The 17,186-nt window shown below is 59.7% G+C and overlaps 7 protein-coding genes across 7 annotated transcripts; 4 read left to right on the forward strand and 3 right to left on the reverse strand.

Annotated features, from left to right (window-relative positions):
* Positions 1–1,037: 1,037 nt before the first annotated feature.
* Positions 1,038–2,323, forward strand: BXZ73DRAFT_90877 (NAD(P)-binding protein; the record flags this gene model as incomplete). Its single annotated transcript, XM_048025790.1, has 5 exons — positions 1,038–1,218; positions 1,273–1,460; positions 1,518–1,670; positions 1,733–1,996; positions 2,018–2,323. 5 exons carry the CDS (start codon positions 1,038–1,040, stop codon positions 2,321–2,323), a joined length of 1,092 nt encoding a protein of 363 aa, XP_047876314.1.
* A 551-nt stretch (positions 2,324–2,874) lies between these two features.
* Positions 2,875–3,881, forward strand: BXZ73DRAFT_49238 (NAD-P-binding protein; the record flags this gene model as incomplete). Its single annotated transcript, XM_048020211.1, has 5 exons — positions 2,875–2,923; positions 2,975–3,105; positions 3,162–3,268; positions 3,327–3,366; positions 3,423–3,881. Coding segments are annotated over 5 exons (786 nt in total), but the record flags the coding sequence as incomplete, so codon positions are not given.
* Positions 3,882–6,513: 2,632 nt separating this feature from the next.
* On the reverse strand, positions 6,514–7,450 carry BXZ73DRAFT_49308 (uncharacterized protein; the record flags this gene model as incomplete). Its single annotated transcript, XM_048020225.1, has 3 exons — positions 6,514–7,111; positions 7,170–7,254; positions 7,303–7,450. 3 exons carry the CDS (start codon positions 7,448–7,450, stop codon positions 6,514–6,516), a joined length of 831 nt encoding a protein of 276 aa, XP_047876316.1.
* Positions 7,451–7,649: 199 nt separating this feature from the next.
* On the forward strand, positions 7,650–8,957 carry BXZ73DRAFT_49233 (Metallo-dependent phosphatase; the record flags this gene model as incomplete). Its single annotated transcript, XM_048020208.1, has 8 exons — positions 7,650–7,890; positions 7,928–8,006; positions 8,059–8,132; positions 8,185–8,264; positions 8,316–8,433; positions 8,489–8,580; positions 8,634–8,873; positions 8,934–8,957. The coding sequence occupies 8 exons, from the start codon at positions 7,650–7,652 to the stop codon at positions 8,955–8,957; spliced, it is 948 nt and encodes a 315-aa protein (XP_047876317.1).
* Positions 8,958–9,499: 542 nt separating this feature from the next.
* Positions 9,500–10,847, forward strand: BXZ73DRAFT_49327 (uncharacterized protein; the record flags this gene model as incomplete). Its single annotated transcript, XM_048020228.1, has 5 exons — positions 9,500–9,657; positions 9,893–10,080; positions 10,136–10,263; positions 10,320–10,577; positions 10,629–10,847. The coding sequence occupies 5 exons, from the start codon at positions 9,500–9,502 to the stop codon at positions 10,845–10,847; spliced, it is 951 nt and encodes a 316-aa protein (XP_047876318.1).
* Positions 10,848–11,290: 443 nt separating this feature from the next.
* On the reverse strand, positions 11,291–13,252 carry BXZ73DRAFT_90880 (amine oxidase; the record flags this gene model as incomplete). The annotated part of the gene is made up of 11 exons (XM_048025791.1): positions 11,291–11,377; positions 11,434–11,560; positions 11,681–11,742; positions 11,837–11,898; positions 11,942–12,004; positions 12,067–12,385; positions 12,497–12,660; positions 12,714–12,799; positions 12,837–12,979; positions 13,048–13,096; positions 13,221–13,252. The coding sequence occupies 11 exons, from the start codon at positions 13,250–13,252 to the stop codon at positions 11,291–11,293; spliced, it is 1,194 nt and encodes a 397-aa protein (XP_047876319.1).
* A 1,505-nt stretch (positions 13,253–14,757) lies between these two features.
* On the reverse strand, positions 14,758–16,592 carry BXZ73DRAFT_90881 (PLP-dependent transferase; the record flags this gene model as incomplete). The annotated part of the gene is made up of 10 exons (XM_048025792.1): positions 14,758–14,880; positions 14,939–14,993; positions 15,046–15,119; positions 15,177–15,448; positions 15,498–15,591; positions 15,657–15,772; positions 15,863–15,994; positions 16,191–16,274; positions 16,295–16,428; positions 16,498–16,592. The coding sequence occupies 10 exons, from the start codon at positions 16,590–16,592 to the stop codon at positions 14,758–14,760; spliced, it is 1,179 nt and encodes a 392-aa protein (XP_047876320.1).
* Positions 16,593–17,186: the final 594 nt, after the last annotated feature.

Genomic DNA, 17,186 nt, shown 5'->3' on the forward strand with positions numbered 1-17,186 from the left:
CACTCATGCTCAAGACCGCTGAAGACCCCAAGAGCGACGTTCGCATAGTGATGGTGCAGTGACATCTGGATTCCGGTTCAGCGTGTCTGACCATGCTTCAGCTCACTTCAGATACGGTCGAAAAGTTCAAAGCGCATCCTCCGCGTTTCCGCAACATCGACGACTTCAATCTCGAATACAACGACAAGTATCTACCCGACCAGTGGCGATACAGTAAGCCTACTTCGTTCCCGCGTTCGCCCTCACTGAAGCCCTCGCCCAGTCCAGTCCAAGCTCGCGAACTTGCTCTTCGCCAAGCAACTGCAGCGCCGTCTAGACGCCGCCATTCTTCCATCATGGTTCTCGCCGCACACCCAGGATGGGTCTGGACGGAGGGCGTGCAGAAGGATCCCAGCATCAGCATCCCGCTCCTCGGTCCCGTCCTGCGCGTGATATACAGCCGCACGTTCCTCACCGCCGCACAGGGCGCGTACAGCTCCCTCTTCGCCGCCGCGTCTCCGGAAGTGCGCGCAGAGCGGGAGAGGTACGCGGGGGCGTATGTCGCGCCGGACATGGCTCTCGGAGGAAGGGCGGAGCCGTCCCCCGCACCGTGCGCGGAGAGCGTGGAGCTGGCGGAGGAGCTTTGGGCGACGACGGAGGAGATGGTGAAGGGCATGGGGTTGTAGCTCGGGGGAGGCCGGGTAGCGCGTGAGTAGCATTTCGGTCTCGTTCCTTCTGCCCGAACTGAATGGCAGATCGTACCTCGTTCTAGGGATGTCTTGTAATTCAGACAAGATCAATGTGTAATTGGAGTCGATTCGGGCATGCCTCGGCCATAAGGTACTCGCACACCCGGCTTCCGCGCGGCCTCTGAATCGACAGAACACAAAATCACTTCGACGTACAGGGGTATAGTGACATGCTTCTTCAGCGACTCGAGGCTTGATGTGTCGGCGATTGGCCCGAGGTTTGCGTCAGCGTCACCACCGAGTGGTATATATGCAGGGTTGTGCCGATAACACTCACCAACAAACTCTCTCAGACCCCTCTCGACCTCGATGCAGAAACTCATACTCGTCATCGGTGCCACTGGTGCGCAAGGCCTCGCGGTCATCGACAAGCTCCTTGAGCCGTCGCAAGACGGCACACAGTCTCCATACTCCGTGCGCGCACTTACGCGTAACCCCGACGGAGCCCGCGCAAAGGAACTCGCCGCAAGGGGTGTCGATGTGGTCAAAGGTAGACTCCCTGTACGGTTTAAACGGAGCTGTGCTTACCATGAATCCATGCTAGGTGCATTCAACGACTTCCCTGTAGTTCTTGCCGCGCTGCAGGGAGTATGGGGGGTTTGGAACAACACAGACGGCTTCACCGTCGGCGAAATGAAGGAGCTCTACGCGGGCGTGCGCATCTTCGAACTGGCCAAGCAAGTCGGCACCGTGCGCCACTACGTGTGGAGCAACCTGGACTACTCGTTGAAGGTCAGTCCGCTGTCGATGCTCGATCGTCCAGTGCGCTCACCGAGACGGGCCGAGCAGAAGGGCGGGTGGAACCCGACGTACTGCGCCGACCACTACAACGGCAAGGGCCGCGTTGCAGACTGGATGAAGGCCCAGCCGTCCATCGTCAGCGACACCGACATGTCCTGGGCGGTCGTCACCTCCGGGCCGTACATGGAGATGCTCCTCTTCGTGAGTCCTTCCCTACACTCCACATCCCAGCCACGCGTTGAACCCAACCCCGCGCCGCGCAGTGGATGTTTGGCCCGCTCGGCCAGCGCCCGGACGGCACGGCGGTCTTCGCCGCGCCCATCGGCGACGGCCACGTGCCCATGGTCGCGCTCGACGACCTCGGCTTCTTCGCGCGCTACGCGTTCGACCACCGCGCGGACGTCGCGGGGCGCGACCTCGAGGTCGCGTCCGCGCGCGTCGGCTGGGCGGAGCTCGCGGCGACGTACGCGCGCGTGACGGGGCGCCGCGCGGAGTACCTCCCGCTCTCGCTCGACGAGTGGCTCGGGGTGTGGGACGGGCGCGGGCAGCCGATCGCGAACGAGCGCGGGCAGGGCGGGCGAGGCGGCGGCGGACGGGGCGACGTGGGAGCGCACGTTCCGCGGGTTCTGGGCGCAGTGGCGGGACGACGTCGTCGACCGCGACTGGGCGTGGCTGAAGGAGGCGAACCCGGCGGGCACACGCTCGAGAGCTGGATGCGCGCGAAGGGCTACAAGGGCGTGGAAGGGGACACGGGGCGGACGACGGTGCTGAAGAATGTGGAGGAGGGGAAGTCGGTGAGGCTTAACTTCCAGCGCGTGGAGGACCTCCTCGCGTCGAAGAAGCCGGTGTCCTAGAGAGCTCCGCGTCTGGAAAGGGGTTGAAGATAAGTACGTTTGTACACTAGTGAGGTCAAGTGATCAGAATCTCTGAGATGTCTTGTTGTTCCCAGGAAAAACTGTAGAGTTAGGATTTTGACGAGAAGGCCCATAAACACAGGGGTTTAGCTGGCACCAGCTCTGTCGGAAAGCCACGCCAGCTCAGCGCTGAAGTAGTGAGTTCGGCTACGTACTCTTGCTTTGGGTTGGTCTTGCTCATAACGCGAAACGTTTCTGATCTTCGTTCTTGAGAGAGTTCTCATGGAGTGAGAACTGAGCGTCCGACTTCCTCCTGACCCACAGACAAGTCCGATACTCAACCGCGGCCAGCGACCAAACGAGCTGTACAGACGGCGTTTCTGGTGCACAAAATAGGTAACTTCCGGTCGGCAATAGGTAAAACTCAACACTGAAAGATTCATCGACCGCGGACGGCGTGTGGGGCGAAAGTATAAAGCGGCTCAGGGCGTGGCCAACTCGACAACTCACCGCCTTCCTTCTCCCCTCACAATGGTCACTTCTTACCTCATGTCGGCGCGGCTCGCGGCGTCGGACTCGAATATGTCCGCCAGCTGGTGCGTTCTCTTCGTACCTTCATGTTGTTGTCTCTAACGACGTTGCTGGCTCCAGGCACTCGCGAGAACACGCTTGTGTTTGCCTCGTCCGCGATGCAAGCAGCGCAACCCACTAAACAAGGCCATCGCGGTCTGAACAACGTCCATGTCGTGGAGGGCGACGTCACCAAGTACGCGACTCTCGAGGTGAGTATTACCGTGAGCTCTTGAGACTCGGAGTCTCTCATGAGCTCGAGCTGCAGAGCTGCGCGACAAAGGTGGCAGAAGTGACCGGGGGAGGCCTTGACGTCCTCATCCACAACGCCGCGAGAATGAGTCCGGAAACCATCTACAAGGGCTTCGACGACTTGTGAGTGCTAACCACAGCTCCGCTGTCCGAGCTGCTCTGACGGGCCGGCGCCCGCCAGTTCGTCCATGGACGAGCTCACTGAAGACTTCGTCGACGCCGTAAGTCCTTCGCAGATCCCGTCCGTTCCGCGCCAACGCTGACGACCCGCCCGCAGTACAAGATCAACGCCCTCGGACTCATCTTCAGCATCACCGCCTTCCTCCCCCTCCTCCGCGCCGCGCCCACGAAGAAGGTCGTCGTCATCGGCTCCGAGGGCGGCACCCCCGCGTTCGTCAAGAACGCGGCGATCCAGACCATGTGCGCGTACGGGATGTCCAAGGGCGCGCAGCACGTCGCCGCGACCAAGTGGCACCTCAAGCTCGCTCCCGAGGGCTTCACCGTCGTCTCGATCTCCCCGGGCCTCGTCGACGTCACGGGCACGATGGGCCTGAACGGCAACCTAGTCGAGAAGGTGCGGGTGGAGGCGACCATCAAGGCGAGCGAGGGGACTGAGGCGCCGATGACGCTGTGGACGCCGACGGAGTCGGTGTTGAAGCAGCTGGGCGTCATTGACGGGTTGACCCCGGAGCGGAGTGGGGAGTTCATCTCTACGGCGGGATTCGAGACGGCGTGAACATGTGTGTCTTTGTAGTTTGATCGGATACATACAGAGTACATTTTGCGAAGAGGGTTGCAAGTCCTTCGTGATATAACTGACGGGTTTCGTGACCGATGCCAACCCCGCGGCACTGCAGCGCCAAGGTGGACTCGTGATCTTGAAGTAGTTCCTGAGCTCGGGATGCGCCGATGTAGGCCTAGCAATGATTGATTTTGACACTCATCGACGATACTTACACATAAGTAGACTACGGCGAGGCATTGATCACCCAAATTTGAAGGAGTCGCGGCTGCGCATGCGCACCGGGGGGCAGCGCCCACGTTGTCGCCCACTGCATCGAGGCCCACGGCCTCCTTCGTGAGACCCGGGAGCTCGAAGGTGGCAGTGACGAGATCGTTCTCCTTGTCCTCCAGTGGGGGTCCATCCTGTGGTGTATCGTGAGCATCCGTGTTCGGAAGGCGCAACTTACTTCGGACGCATGAGACGGTCACGGCAGACTAACCCCGGCGGACAACGGCCGACGTCGCGCCACAAGGGCAGGCAGCGGGGACAGAGTGCTCGCCGTCGGCAACGGCGCGCTCGAGAGGATCCGGACGGGAATCAAGGCGCCGAACGGGGGGCGGGGAGCTCGAGTACACCGCCGTCGCACTGCTTCGGCCTGCTCCTCCAGCGCGTCGGCCATCACGGACGCAACACTGTCCCGAGATGTCCGGACACCGGTGCCTCGGGCCCTGCAGCCTGTGCTCGCTGTCTCCGACGGTGAGCTCGCCTAGTACTTCATTGTTTCACATCACACTTTTTGTATATCATTCGAATTAAAAATACATTTGTTAGCAAACTACTACACAGTGGTGCTAGGGAGTATTGGTGGGGACACAGTAACTCGTCGCGGCCCCGCGACGTGGAGGTAGAGGAAGGCGATGCGGAGGGCCGGGACGCGGCGGATACGAGCAGCGGGGGCGGAGGCAGGAGACGCGAAGGTGGATGTGGGCGACGCGGGGGCGGAGGACGCAGGCGACACTGGCGGAAGTGAACGACGCGGAGGGCTCGCGGGAGGACACGGAGGGTTGGGGCGAGGTGGGCGAGGAGGTGGGCGACGCGGAGGGCCACAACGCGGGCGGATCCGGGCGATGTGGGCGTGTGCGAGAGGTGGGCGATGCGAAGGCGGAGGAGGAGGCGGAGGCAGAGGCAGTGGTGGTGGGCGATGTGGACGTGGGCAACGCGGAGGTGGGTGAGGCGAGGCAGCAAGCGCCCCGGTGTACTCGTGGATCTCTGGGGTAATGGCTCGAGAGGACTTCGCGTTCTGGACAGAAGTTGTGTTCGCGGGGTCTGCCCAGGCGCCAACGACCAAGGGCAAGAGATACCAAGTGGGAACGAAGGAGAACATCGAGACGAGCCCTGGAGGGGCCCTCGAAATGACTTTGTGTGCCTTGCGCTTCCAGCATTTTTTGAAGGCGGAATCGGAGCGATGAAAGTGGATGCTGTGCGATTCAGCGATGTAAAGGCCAGGTGCTGGTCGTGCACGTTTGTTGATTATGTCACAGAGTGAATATGCGGGACTCTTGAGGTCGGCGGTTTGTTGTCCTGCAAATGGATGGGCGACGATGTTGTCAGTCGAGATCATAGAGACTTTAAAAATCCGACTTACCCTCCCGGTAGCTGACCCTGCTTGGCAAGCGTATTGGCGAGAATGCGGCGACAGTGGGTTTGGGTAAGCGACGGAGTGTTCAGACAACGTCGGGGCAAGATCACGAAAGCTAGCTGCGAACTTCGGTGCGACACAGTGTGTATCAAGTCTGCAGCGTCGGAGTCATCCATGGGTTCTTTGAGTTCTTTAAATGCCGCATGAATCATGATGGCCTCCACCCACCTCAGACGAAAGACGTACATATCATGGGAGTGCAACGCCATCCAATTCCGACTTCAACACCGTTGTAGCAGTGAATGTCCGCCCCAGAACATCCTGCGAAGAAGCCAATGAAAATCTCGCCCTCTTCAGCGTTTTCAGTGCCCAGGGGCGTCGGGCTCCGGAGAAACCATCTGGAAGCATCGAGAGCATACACCGTTCGCGGGGTAGGCATGGGGGACAGATCAAGCTGCTGAAAAAAACATACCAATAACACGCAGTTTACAGAAACAAGGGCTCGTGCAGCGCCGAACCTTCCCAAACTTCTCAACAATCGTGTCGCTGGGTGTAGCGACAAGCCTTCGCAGTTTCTACGTGCATTGAGAACAAGTCAGTCGCAAGAGGACACAGCCTGATGAGCCAAACGAGCAAAATGTATGCAGTGGAAGGGAGGTGTATTGGGTGAAATGGGCCACAGTCAAGGTGCAACCGTGCAGACCAGCCTCCGCATCGGGACTCCGCGTTGATTGGTTCTATTTGTCTCGCTACCTTTTCGGTCACTCAACGCCTATTGTATGACGTCATGAACATAAGTCCGAGGTGAAGAGGTGTACCGTCTTACAGACGGATTGTGGTTGCAGGGCCCGCCGACAGTCCGAGCTTAAGTGGAACATTCAAACAGGAGGGAGGTCTGGCATGGTTACAAGCACTGAAGCACTGATACCTGAGCGTTCCCAAGCTACATGTGCGGGCATTATGACCTTATACATATCCAAAGTACGCAGTCTCCTCTGCACATGCCTACGGCGGCGCCATCCCGCTCATCACTTCATACAACCCCTCCATCCGCCTCCTCCCGAGGTGTTCGCTCCAGAACTTCATGATAGGCTCGAACTCATCTTTCGAGCGCGGCATTCCCTCCCCACGCTTCTGCACCTCCTCCACCCTCGAAAATCCCTTCTTCATCGCCGCGAGTGCCCCTGACGGCAGCGCAGACTCCGATGGCGCCGGCCGATGGAAAACCAGGATCGGAGTCGGGCAGAGCGTCGACAAGGTGGGATACGAGAGCAGCGGGCCCCCGATGCTGACCACAGATCCAAGCGCAGTAGGCGGCGGCGGAGCAACGGCGGAGGAGGATGAGGAGGAGGGGAGCGCCTTCGACTGGCGCGAGAGCTCGCTGCGCCAGTGCCGCAGCGCGAGCTCCGCGGCGACGGAGCCGCCTTGGGCGAAGCCGAAGAAGTGGATGCGCGATGCGGGCCAGGCGCAGTCTCGGGTGAGGTGCTCAACGACCTTGTCTACGAGGTCGAGCGCGGGCGTCGGGTTCGGCCGGTCGAGGAGCTCGCCGAGGGGGTCGAAGGAGGTATACCACTCGTAGGCCTCTTCGTAGAGAAACGGTATTCTGAGGGACTCGCGTCGGCTGGGAGCATGACTTTGGAGATACGATATTGAGCACGTACTGTTGAGGTGCGCGAAGCGCGAGCGTCGCCGTCTGAGGCAAGTGCAGCTGCGCGCCCAGCTTGCCGAACGGGATCTGAGTGTCCCCTGCAGGCGATAAGCAAGGAGCCGCGAGAGGAGGTTGGATGCACTCACCGAGACCGTGCAGCAGGATCAGCAAGTTCTCGTCCGTCCCATCGTCGCTCGGATTGTACACAAATGGGACCCGGATCGCTGATAGTTTTGGAGGCGGCTTGGTCTTGGGGATCGCGTTCGTCGATTCGCGGATGGTGATGTCGGCCATGAATGAGCACAAGCTACGTGTTGGCAGAAGCTTCGTCTCGTGGCCGTGAAAGAGGCGAGCAGCAGAGTGGAGGGACTCGGAAGAGGAGCATGCTGGACGTCGGGGAGAAGGGAGACTGGGCAGTAGGCGCCATCTTGCGCCTTGCGCTCCGCCACCGTCTCCCTCAACCGTCTCCTCCTCCATCTGCCCCATCCCAGCCATGACTGCGATCGACCCCGACAAGTGGCTCGCAACGGTTATGGAGTGCCAGCACCTCCCCGAGCCCGACATGAAGGTCCTCTGCGAGCGCGTCCGCTCCATCCTCCTCGAAGAGTCCAACATCCAACCCGTCTCGAGCCCGGTCACCATCTGCGGCGACATCCACGGCCAGTTCTGGGACCTGCTCGAGCTCCTCCGCAAGGGCGGGATGGTTCCCGAGACGAGCTACATCTTCATGGCACGTATGTACCCTCCGTCCCCCACGAGGAGTCCGCTGAGACCACGCCCAGGGCGACTTCGTCGATCGCGGGCACTACAGCCTCGAGACGGTCACCCTTCTCCTCGTCCTGAAGGCGCGGTGCGTGCGTTCTGGTGCCGTGGCTGGAACGGTCGGCTGAGGCGGGAGACAGATACCCGGACAAGGTCACTCTCCTGCGGGGCAACCACGAGAGCAGGCAGATCACGCAAGTGTACGGGTTCTATGGTGCGCCCGCTCCGTGTATGCGTCCGTTACGTGCTCTCACCGAACTGCACAGACGAGTGCCAGCAAAAGTACGGCTCAGCGCAAGTCTGGAAAGCTTGCTGCGGCGTCTTCGACTACCTCAACCTCGCTGCCGTACGTGCTCCCCACTTCTGCGTTCTCCGCGTCGCTAGAAAATGATCTCAGATCATCGACGGCGAGACGCTGTGCGTCCACGGCGGACTCTCGCCCGACATCCGCACCCTCGACCAGATCCGCGTGTTGTCCCGCGCGCAGGAGATCCCCCACGAAGGCGCCTTCTGCGGTACGTCCTGTCTCTACTCCCCTCCGCACGGGTGCCAACGCGGTCACCCCCTTAGACCTCATGTGGTCCGACCCCGAGGACATCGAGAACTGGGCCGTCAGTCCCAGAGGCGCGGGATGGCTGTTCGGAGGGAGCGTCACCCAAGAGGTCCGTTGTTGTGTCCGCTTCTCCCCCGTCCCCGTCTCACTCCCCGCGGGCAGTTCAACCATGTGAACTCGCTCCGGCTCATCGCGCGCGCGCACCAGCTCGTCCAGGAGGGCTACAAGTACATGTTCGACGAGCAGCTCGTCACCGTCTGGTCCGCGCCGAACTACTGCTACCGCTGCGGCAACATGGCGTCCGTGCTCACCATCCGGGAGGACGGCGAGCGATCGTTCATCGTGTACGACGCGGCGCCGGAGAACGAGCGGGACAAGGGGATGCAGAGGACACGGAAGATGGTGGGTGCTTCCTTTCGTTTCGTTCGCGGGAGGGTGGCTTGGCTGACAAGGGCTCGACAGGGCAACATGCCGTACTTTGTCTAGACGTAACTTATGGTGTGTACATATAGTGTACTTTTTAATGCTCTTCGGATCCTCCCACTACCCGTGTGCGAGGCTGCTCAAACCCGTAAGAGCGTATACTGCGAGACCATCACAACTGAGTGATGGTACTCGCGCGCCGACACCGGCGAACCCTTTTGACGAAGAATCGAATCCGGGGCTGTGGTGGTGGGTGTAGTCTTGAATCGAGTTCATTGCAATTTTGCGCCGACTAGAAGGCTTATTACAGCATAGATGCATGATCCAGCCGGATGAGGCTGTTGTGTTTAACTTTGACGAAGACTTCAGACTGACACGGATTTCAAAAGACGAGAGGTGATTGGTTCGAAGTCCCGGATCTGGATCTGAATATACTGAACCCGAAGCTATAGCGAGTGCGGCACTCTCAAGACGATAGTCCTTATATATACCCGTCCGCCGTCGCAAGGTTCGTTCGCTCTTCTTCCGCCTCATCGTACGACCTCTCATAGTGCTCGCTAACGATATTCCATCGAAATCCGCTTATATAAACTCCTATACGCGTCATGGGAAGCTTTACAACGTTCAGGTCTTACTTCGTTGGCTTGTTTTGCGAGACGATCCTATATGGTGAGCACACTCACATGCTCGCATGTTCCACATCATCGATCTTCGAAACAGGCATGCACACTGTTCTGGCAGTCTGGACGATGTCCCTCTTGCTGTGACTCTCCCAATTGTCACGCGATATCACCCTCCTCTTACGATCGCTTCTTTCAGACGCAGACGCCTGATCAACTTTAGCATGAGCATTTTGACTGCGCTCATGTACTGTATCTCCACGGCCTACATGGGACTGGCCCTGTACGCCAACATGACTGCTTTTGTGGACGAACGCAGTACCCTCGACGTCGAAATGACCATCCTCAGTCGCTCTGGGACGAGCTTTGGATGGGTAGACGACTGTCTGCAGGTGGTGAACGTGCGCACTTCAGATGTATCAGAGACCGGTTCCTACCACTGACGGTTTCCCCACCTCCACAGTGTATACTCGGAGACGCTATCGTTTGCTGGAGGACCTGGGTGTTGTACGGCCGAGATTGGCGCGTCCTCATCTTCCCCGTTTCATGCATCGTCGGGAGCATTGGTGAGCTATAGTATTGTTTATTCCCGTATACATTCAACTAATTTACCATTGGAAGTCTCTGCGTTTGGGCTCTGCGTATTGATAGCCAAGTCGGGGTCGGGCGAGCAGTTCTACACCGGAAGCACGGTTCCGTGGTTCTTGGTCTTTGGAGTGTGCACGTTCATCCCGAACTTCTACTCGGTAGTGATGGTATCTCTGAAAGCTCGGTAAGCTTCTCGTCTCATTGCTGAAGACCAAAGTTGAACCTAAATTCCTCGCGCCATCGTCGTAGAGATCTGAGAAAAGCCAACGTCCAAATACTCGGGAGTTCCAAATCTTGGAGCGCACTCCTGATCATCGTCGAGTCTGGTGCAGTGTACTGCATCTCTCTGGCAATCGGGTTTAATTTCCCCACGAGCTGTGCTGACGGGCGGTTCGACCAGATCATCGTCGTCATACTGTTCCTTCTCGATCACAATGGCATGTATATCATGGTCAAAATGCTTACCCTTATAACGGTATGTGATACTCCCCCGTCACCTTCTCTCAGTTGTGTTCAATCCATACAGGGAATATATCCGACTGTGATTATTGTTCTCGTCTGTCTCAAAATGACCGTGTACGACAACGTGACACGCGTGGAGACGCTTCCCTCATTGCGTGTCCTCACGGATGGCGACGCGAACTCGGTCCGGGGTACGGGTGCACTGCGCAACTTGAACTCAAGCCCGACGTTCAACTACCGCACACCGAGCAGCGGCGGCCGAAAACCAGTGATATTGAACTAGCCGGGTCTGCGTACAGTATGAGGCCGGCGGGGCTGGGTCACGAAGGCGTATCATGATGAGTTCGTGAACCGTGGTTTATTACATGCGTACACCACGGTCTGTCGCAGGTAGGACGCCAAACTATCATTATACGCACGTAATAGAATGTATCCATTAATAGGGACGATGTGACGGCAACGAGAAGCTACTGGTGACTGCCAACTGGATGGCTCGAGAAACAACCTAGCCAGATAAGTTGGGAGAAACCCAGTTCAGCTCCATGAGCCCTCGTGCTCTGGCGGCCCGGATGATGTGCAGCTGGTCAAGACCACGACAACGACGTCCAATACATGCGCACATCAACAGCGACGTCCGATGACACATGCAGCGTGTTCGGATTCAGACCGATCACTTTCGGAGTCGAGAACATCTACAGACGGTATATTACAGTGCCGCGAGTCATCTCACTCCATATCATACGGAAGTGCATTGCGCACGATCTCGATGTGCTCGAGCCCAGCACACCGTTCCCCCTTCGCGCACTGCGCGATCTCGTGCCCGATTCCTCACCCTCCGTATACGCCCCGTGCAAGTACCCTGTTCGCACGCGACCGATCAGCTTCTCCTCCCTCATGCGCACGCCAGAAGACTCACCGAACCACTTCTTGCTCGTCGCCTCCCCCGCGAACCACAGCCGCCCGCTGACGTCCGCGCGCAGGTTCGTCTGGTGCTCGCTCAGGAAGTTCGCGGGCCAGTTCGAGTACGACCGCGGAAGAGCGGGTCCGCGTGCCAGCGCGGGAAGTAGAACGCCTCGGGCGCGGGCACGTCACGTGTGGGAACATCGCGCGCAGCACCCGAGCACCTCCGCCTCCACCGCCGCGTCGGACATGCCCTCGATCCGACGGGAGAACGCGCCCTAGTTCGAGGAGCGTGAGCCGGAGGCGTGTGGGAGGAGCGCGAGGCGGCTCACCGTCACGGTCGCGAAGATGATCCCAGAGCCGGGGAAGAACGGGGTGGTCGAGCGTCTGCCAGACGGGGTACCGGCCGCGCTCGGGGTCGGCGTACACGCCGTCTGTCGCACCCACGTCAGCGGCGTTAAGCAGGTGCAAGCGGACTGCGCACCTCGGTGTCGAACCAGAACTTCTCCGGGAACTGCAGGAAGATCTTGTGTACGTACCCTATAATACCCGAAGTGAGCTCGCGCCGCACACACAGGAGCCCACACCCGGACCGCGATGACGCACCATCGACATGCTGTGGATCGCCTCGCGCTTCCACGCGGGCAGCGGCGGCTCGAAGCGCACGTCGCCGTGCTGCAGCACGCCCAAGCTGAACGTGCACAGCGCGTACCGCGCCCGCAGCGCCGTCCCGTCCGCGAGCACGACCTCTACCCCGCCCCCACGCGCGTCGGTGCGGACCGTGGCCACGGTCGCGTTCAGCCGGAGCTGTGCCGGGCGGAGGAAGGTCGCGGCCTCGGCGTGGACGAGCGTCTTGAAGCCGCGCGGGTCGACGGAGAGCAGATTCTCGCGCGAGAACGTCTCAAACGTGTTGTTGTGAGCCTGGGCGGGGAGAAAGCCGGTCAGCGCGGACGAGGACGGTCAGAACGCCGGCCTCTACCAGAAGACCAGGTCCGAGCTGGTCGCGCGCCGGGGAGGGGAACGATGATGCACCCATGCTGAGCCGAGCCACGAGGTCTCCTCGGGCGTCGCGCCGAACTCCCAGTCGAACTGGTAGTACTCGGCCGCCATCGCGCGAGCGGTCGTGGGCCGCGCGCCGGAGAGCGAGTACCCGCTCCGAGCGGTCATGTCGACCAGGTGGTGCGGGACACGGGTGCCTACGTGCGTGGCGGTGAGATGATTCCATCCGCGCACTGACGGAACGACTGACCAGCGTTTGCAGTGAGCGAGTCGAAATCCGCAATCGACCGTTGGAAGACGTCGTGGTAGTCGACCGCGCCGCGTGGTCGTACGTTGCTGTCTCTCTCATCAGCGCCAGCTGACCGCGACTGACGAACTGCACTCACAGATGCTGCCAAAGTAGTGGCTCGACCGGAGCGAGACGTTGTGCTTCTTCGCGAGCTCCCACACCGGGTTCGAAGGGCCCCCTCCCGTCTGCGTCCCTTGCACCCAGTTTGCGCCCGCCTCGACCGTGCGCTCCCGCCCAGGGCGCCGAAGCGCCGGCTCATCAGCCGGCCGCCGAGCTCGTCGCGGGCCTCGAGGACGATGAAGTCTTGGATCCCTTCGTCATGCAGCGCGCGGGCGGCGTGATGCCTGCCAGCCCCCACCGAGTATTAGAACGCTCGCTCTTGGGTCCGCTGGAAGCGAAGGGCGCTTGAGATGGGAAAGAGGGAGGCCGCGCCGTGTGCGCAGGAGAGGGCGAAGGCGAAGGTGAGACCGAGGCGAAGGAGCGTGGTTTAGCACCCGCATCGTCGAGAATCAACCTGGGAAGAGAGGTAGGCCGCGTGTGGATCAGTATTGATCCTCCTCGTGCTTATATGCGTTCTTCCAGCGGGAACCACCATCCCCATGAGCGTACCCTACATCCGGACGCAGAGTTAGTCAGTCCCACGGAAACGAGTACCAAGGATGAGATACCCACACGGGACTTATTGCCACAGCACGAGGAAGTAACCTCAGGAGAGCTCTCCACGTTGGGAACCCCGCACTTCTGTCCGACGGGCCCGGGCTTGGCGGCAGAGCTGGCAGTCCTCAGCACCTTAGGGTCCGTTTCAGCAGGCACTCGCGCGTCAAGTGTAGATCGGAAGACGAATAGAACATACCCATTACTCGTTCGATGTCCGCCACAATGACGCACTGCCGACGACATCCCGTTCTCGGAGCCCTATCGGACTTCCCGTAGCGCTCCGTGATACCGATCGAAGTATTCCATCCGTACTGGGCCTGCTGGGTCGCAGATTATGTAGCCAAGGTCTCGCACACCGTTACACTGCGTCATGATGCAGATTGCTCGTGCGACGTTCGGTAGGCAGCAGGTTACGGCGTTGTAACACTGCGAACCGATATTTAGCAAACTGGCGCGACACGCATCACTTCGGTCGAAGCGGACGCTTACCTTCCACCCCCGCATCCAAGGATGCCGCAGTACCCGATGTTCGCTATATCGCTTATCGCAGCGTTCCCATGTTGCGAAGAAGGTCAAGAACATGCTTGAGAGAACATGCACCGAAGGCCGTGATAACGGTACATGTTCCCTCGGACGCTACCTGCCGTAATCCTTTCGTCGCACGCGACCTCTTTCGCGGGGAGACGCCGCTGCGAAGTTCACGATAAGAGGGCAGAGGGTCCGGATCTTGCGAGACGCTACCGGCGGCGCCCTATAGTAAAGGCGTTCAGTATGACGTTGCCACACCGCGTTACGCCGCCACGGGGAGACTTCGCCGTTTCGGGCGACATCCTTGCTGGCCTGGGCCTCTGGCTCCTCAAATGTTGATGACGAGGTTTATCGCTGATGGCGACCCGCTGCGCAGCACGAGCGTGTCGGGCATATGCGGTCGTCGCCGACGCCCACGGCCTGGTAGTAGGGTCCGAACCCAGGTTGTGAGAACATGATCCGGCGCGGAGCGCAACTCTGTTTTCCTGCCTTATCTGTCCTGCATTCGGCCCCACGACGTGGCTAGAAGACTCCGATTCTCGGTACGTGTTGACTTTCTTGAGGTTTTGCTTCACAACGTTGTTAGCCTTGTAGTCGCGATGAAGACGAGGTCTGCGGTGGAGGTCGCTGTCGGGACGACGTCATTCAGCGCTTCACGTTTCGGGGATCCGAACAAGAGTCGCCTCGTGTGGCACATGCGGCGAACGATATTGAGGACATGCGTGCAGGTGATAAGGAGACTTCTATGGTCGATTCAGTCTACAGGAATACGGTAACGCTTACATCCACTAATCATCGGCAACCAGGTTTGGCCTTGCGCTTAGACGATGAACTCACGCAGGCGCTGCAGCCTCTCGGCCGCGCGTCGGAGAGTATCGAGGTCCTTGCAGAAGGCGAAGCGCGCGTAGTTCTCGCCGATGCCGACGTGCTCCTCGCAATAGAACTGCGCATGTGTAAGCGACATCATCGGATGGAGGTAAATCGCTGAGAAGCGGACGTACGTCAGTCACGGGGATGCAAGAGACCCCAATCTCGTTCGCCAAGAACCACGCGGCCCTGCAGAAACGGGGTGAGATGGGATGGAAACACGAGTGCGGATAAAGCGTACTTGAAGTCGCGCCCGCGCGCTTGGATGGTGGGCGGGAAGGGGAAATCTTGTGGCCATTGGACCCTCGATACGTCCTGCGCAAGCGCCGTCTCAGAAGACTGACTGTGCGCGTTTCCCACAGCGCTACTTACCAGGAGGATGAAGTAGCTGCCCTCGGGCCAAGTGTACTGCAATCCGAGGCTCTCGAACGCATCCACCAACACGCTTCGTCGCTCTTCATACTCCTTGACCTGCTTCGCAAAGAAGTTGTGCGCGGCGGCACGTTCCAGTCCTGCAGCGGCGGCCTCTTGCATTGGGCTATTCGAGCAGAAGATGATGCGGGTCGACGCAGCGAGCGTCGGGCCAATCAAAGCCGGGGGTCCGACGAGCCAGCCGATGCGCCAGCCGGTCGCGGCGAAAAGCTCTGCAGGAAATGTGAGAACCAAAGGGGTGGGCGTAGTCAGACGACGTACTGCCCGCAGAACCGACGGTGATTGTGCGTTCCCACATCCCCGGGAGCGCGGCGATTCGCACATGCTCGTTCTCATCAAAGACGAGTTTCTCGTACTGTAATTAGGCGCATATAGTGAGTCAGCCTTCATTTCGGTTCACGAAATAGCGAAACGACATGCCACTTCGTCCGACATGACGATCAGGTTGTGTTCTTGGGCTACCCGGGCGATGCCCTGAAGCTCTGCGCGCGTGAAGACCTTCCCCACCGGATTGTGCGGGGTGTTATCACAATCATCTTCGTGCGCGGGGTAACCGCACGTTCGAGCTCCCAATGTCGAGCGTCCACGTCCGTCGACCTATTTGCACGCCAGGAGCGGGTTCGCACTTGGATGGAGGGGAACGTAGACGCATTTGCCGCCTTGGAAAGCGATGGAGGGGAGGTACTGGTCGAAGAAGGGTTCGAAGATGATCACCTCGTCGCCGGACTCGATGAATGCGGCGAACGCAGAGTACTGGCCTGCAAAATGGAATCGCATGTGAGTGCGCGCTCACTCCAGGTGGTGATGAAAAGAGGGACCGAGGTGGAGAAAATGCAAGTCTCTTCGGGGTACGATGGGACCAGAGAACCCTCCGGGAGTCACCAAAGCTCATCCCACCTGGCCCGTGTGCGAGCTCGATGAGGGACCAAACAAGACCGGCCAAACGGCACACACCTTCATTCGCCCCGCTCGTGACCACAATCTCGGTCTCAATGTCCAGCTCCTTCCCAAACTCCGTGCCGTAGAACCCCTTGATGCCTTCCGGAGCCGCGGCCGACCCTTGGGCGGCGCGTAGTGGTTGCCGTCGACGCCGGCCAGCGCGTCTTCCGCCCCTGCTCGCGCCCACTCGGGCGGCGCGAAGTTCATGTAGCCCTGGCCCAGATTGATGGTGTCTGCCGGCAGGTTCGCCGCGCTGGGGGCATGCGAAGGGTATATGCGCGTCGGCGGGGTCGTGGAACACGCATACATGGAGGCCACTCACTTGAACACGGACCACACGTCGAGTACGAGGGCACGGCCGTCCTGGAGACGCGACGCGTGCCGGAAAGTGGGGGTCTGGGCGACTTCTCCGGGCATGGCTGGTTTGTATTGGTGCAAGAGGTGCGAGGAGGATGAAAAAAGGCGGTTTCTTGACTGAGCGGAGTGCTTTTGAAGGGTTTGGGACGTGTGTCGGGCGAACGTCGAAGTGCGCGTGAAGAGCCGAGTGAATGTCAACATACCGCTCGTCGCTCGTGCTGGGAAGGGATCTTCAGAATTGCGTGCGCGCACGGAGCGCTGGCGTTATCGGTGACGAGAATGCGCTGCGCAGAAGAACGGCGACAACAGCTTGAACTTCGAAGCGATGGTGGGCGAAGCGAAGGCGCGACGCGGGCGATATGTAGACGCAGGTGGACTGCCAGCAGCGCAGGTGAGGTGCGAAGCCATCGTTGGACGCGTAGCATGGCATTTTGGCGTTGGGAAAGCAGGGATATACGATGTCGAGAATGATTGCGAAAGCTTTGAGGAGATTGACGCAAGAGAGAGGTTTGTGATATTCAGTTGTTGCGGGAACGCGAGGTCCGGACTCCGCATAGTCCGGCCTGATCGAACCGTCTATCGGAGGCTGAGTCGGGGTTTCCATTATTAGTGACGCAGGTTCCAGAATCGGAGATTAGGCACTTATTCCCCTTG

The sequence above is a fragment of the Epithele typhae genome, assembly GCF_022376455.1.
Source record: "Epithele typhae strain CBS 203.58 chromosome Unknown BXZ73scaffold_35, whole genome shotgun sequence".
NCBI lineage: Eukaryota > Fungi > Basidiomycota > Agaricomycetes > Polyporales > Epitheliaceae > Epithele > Epithele typhae.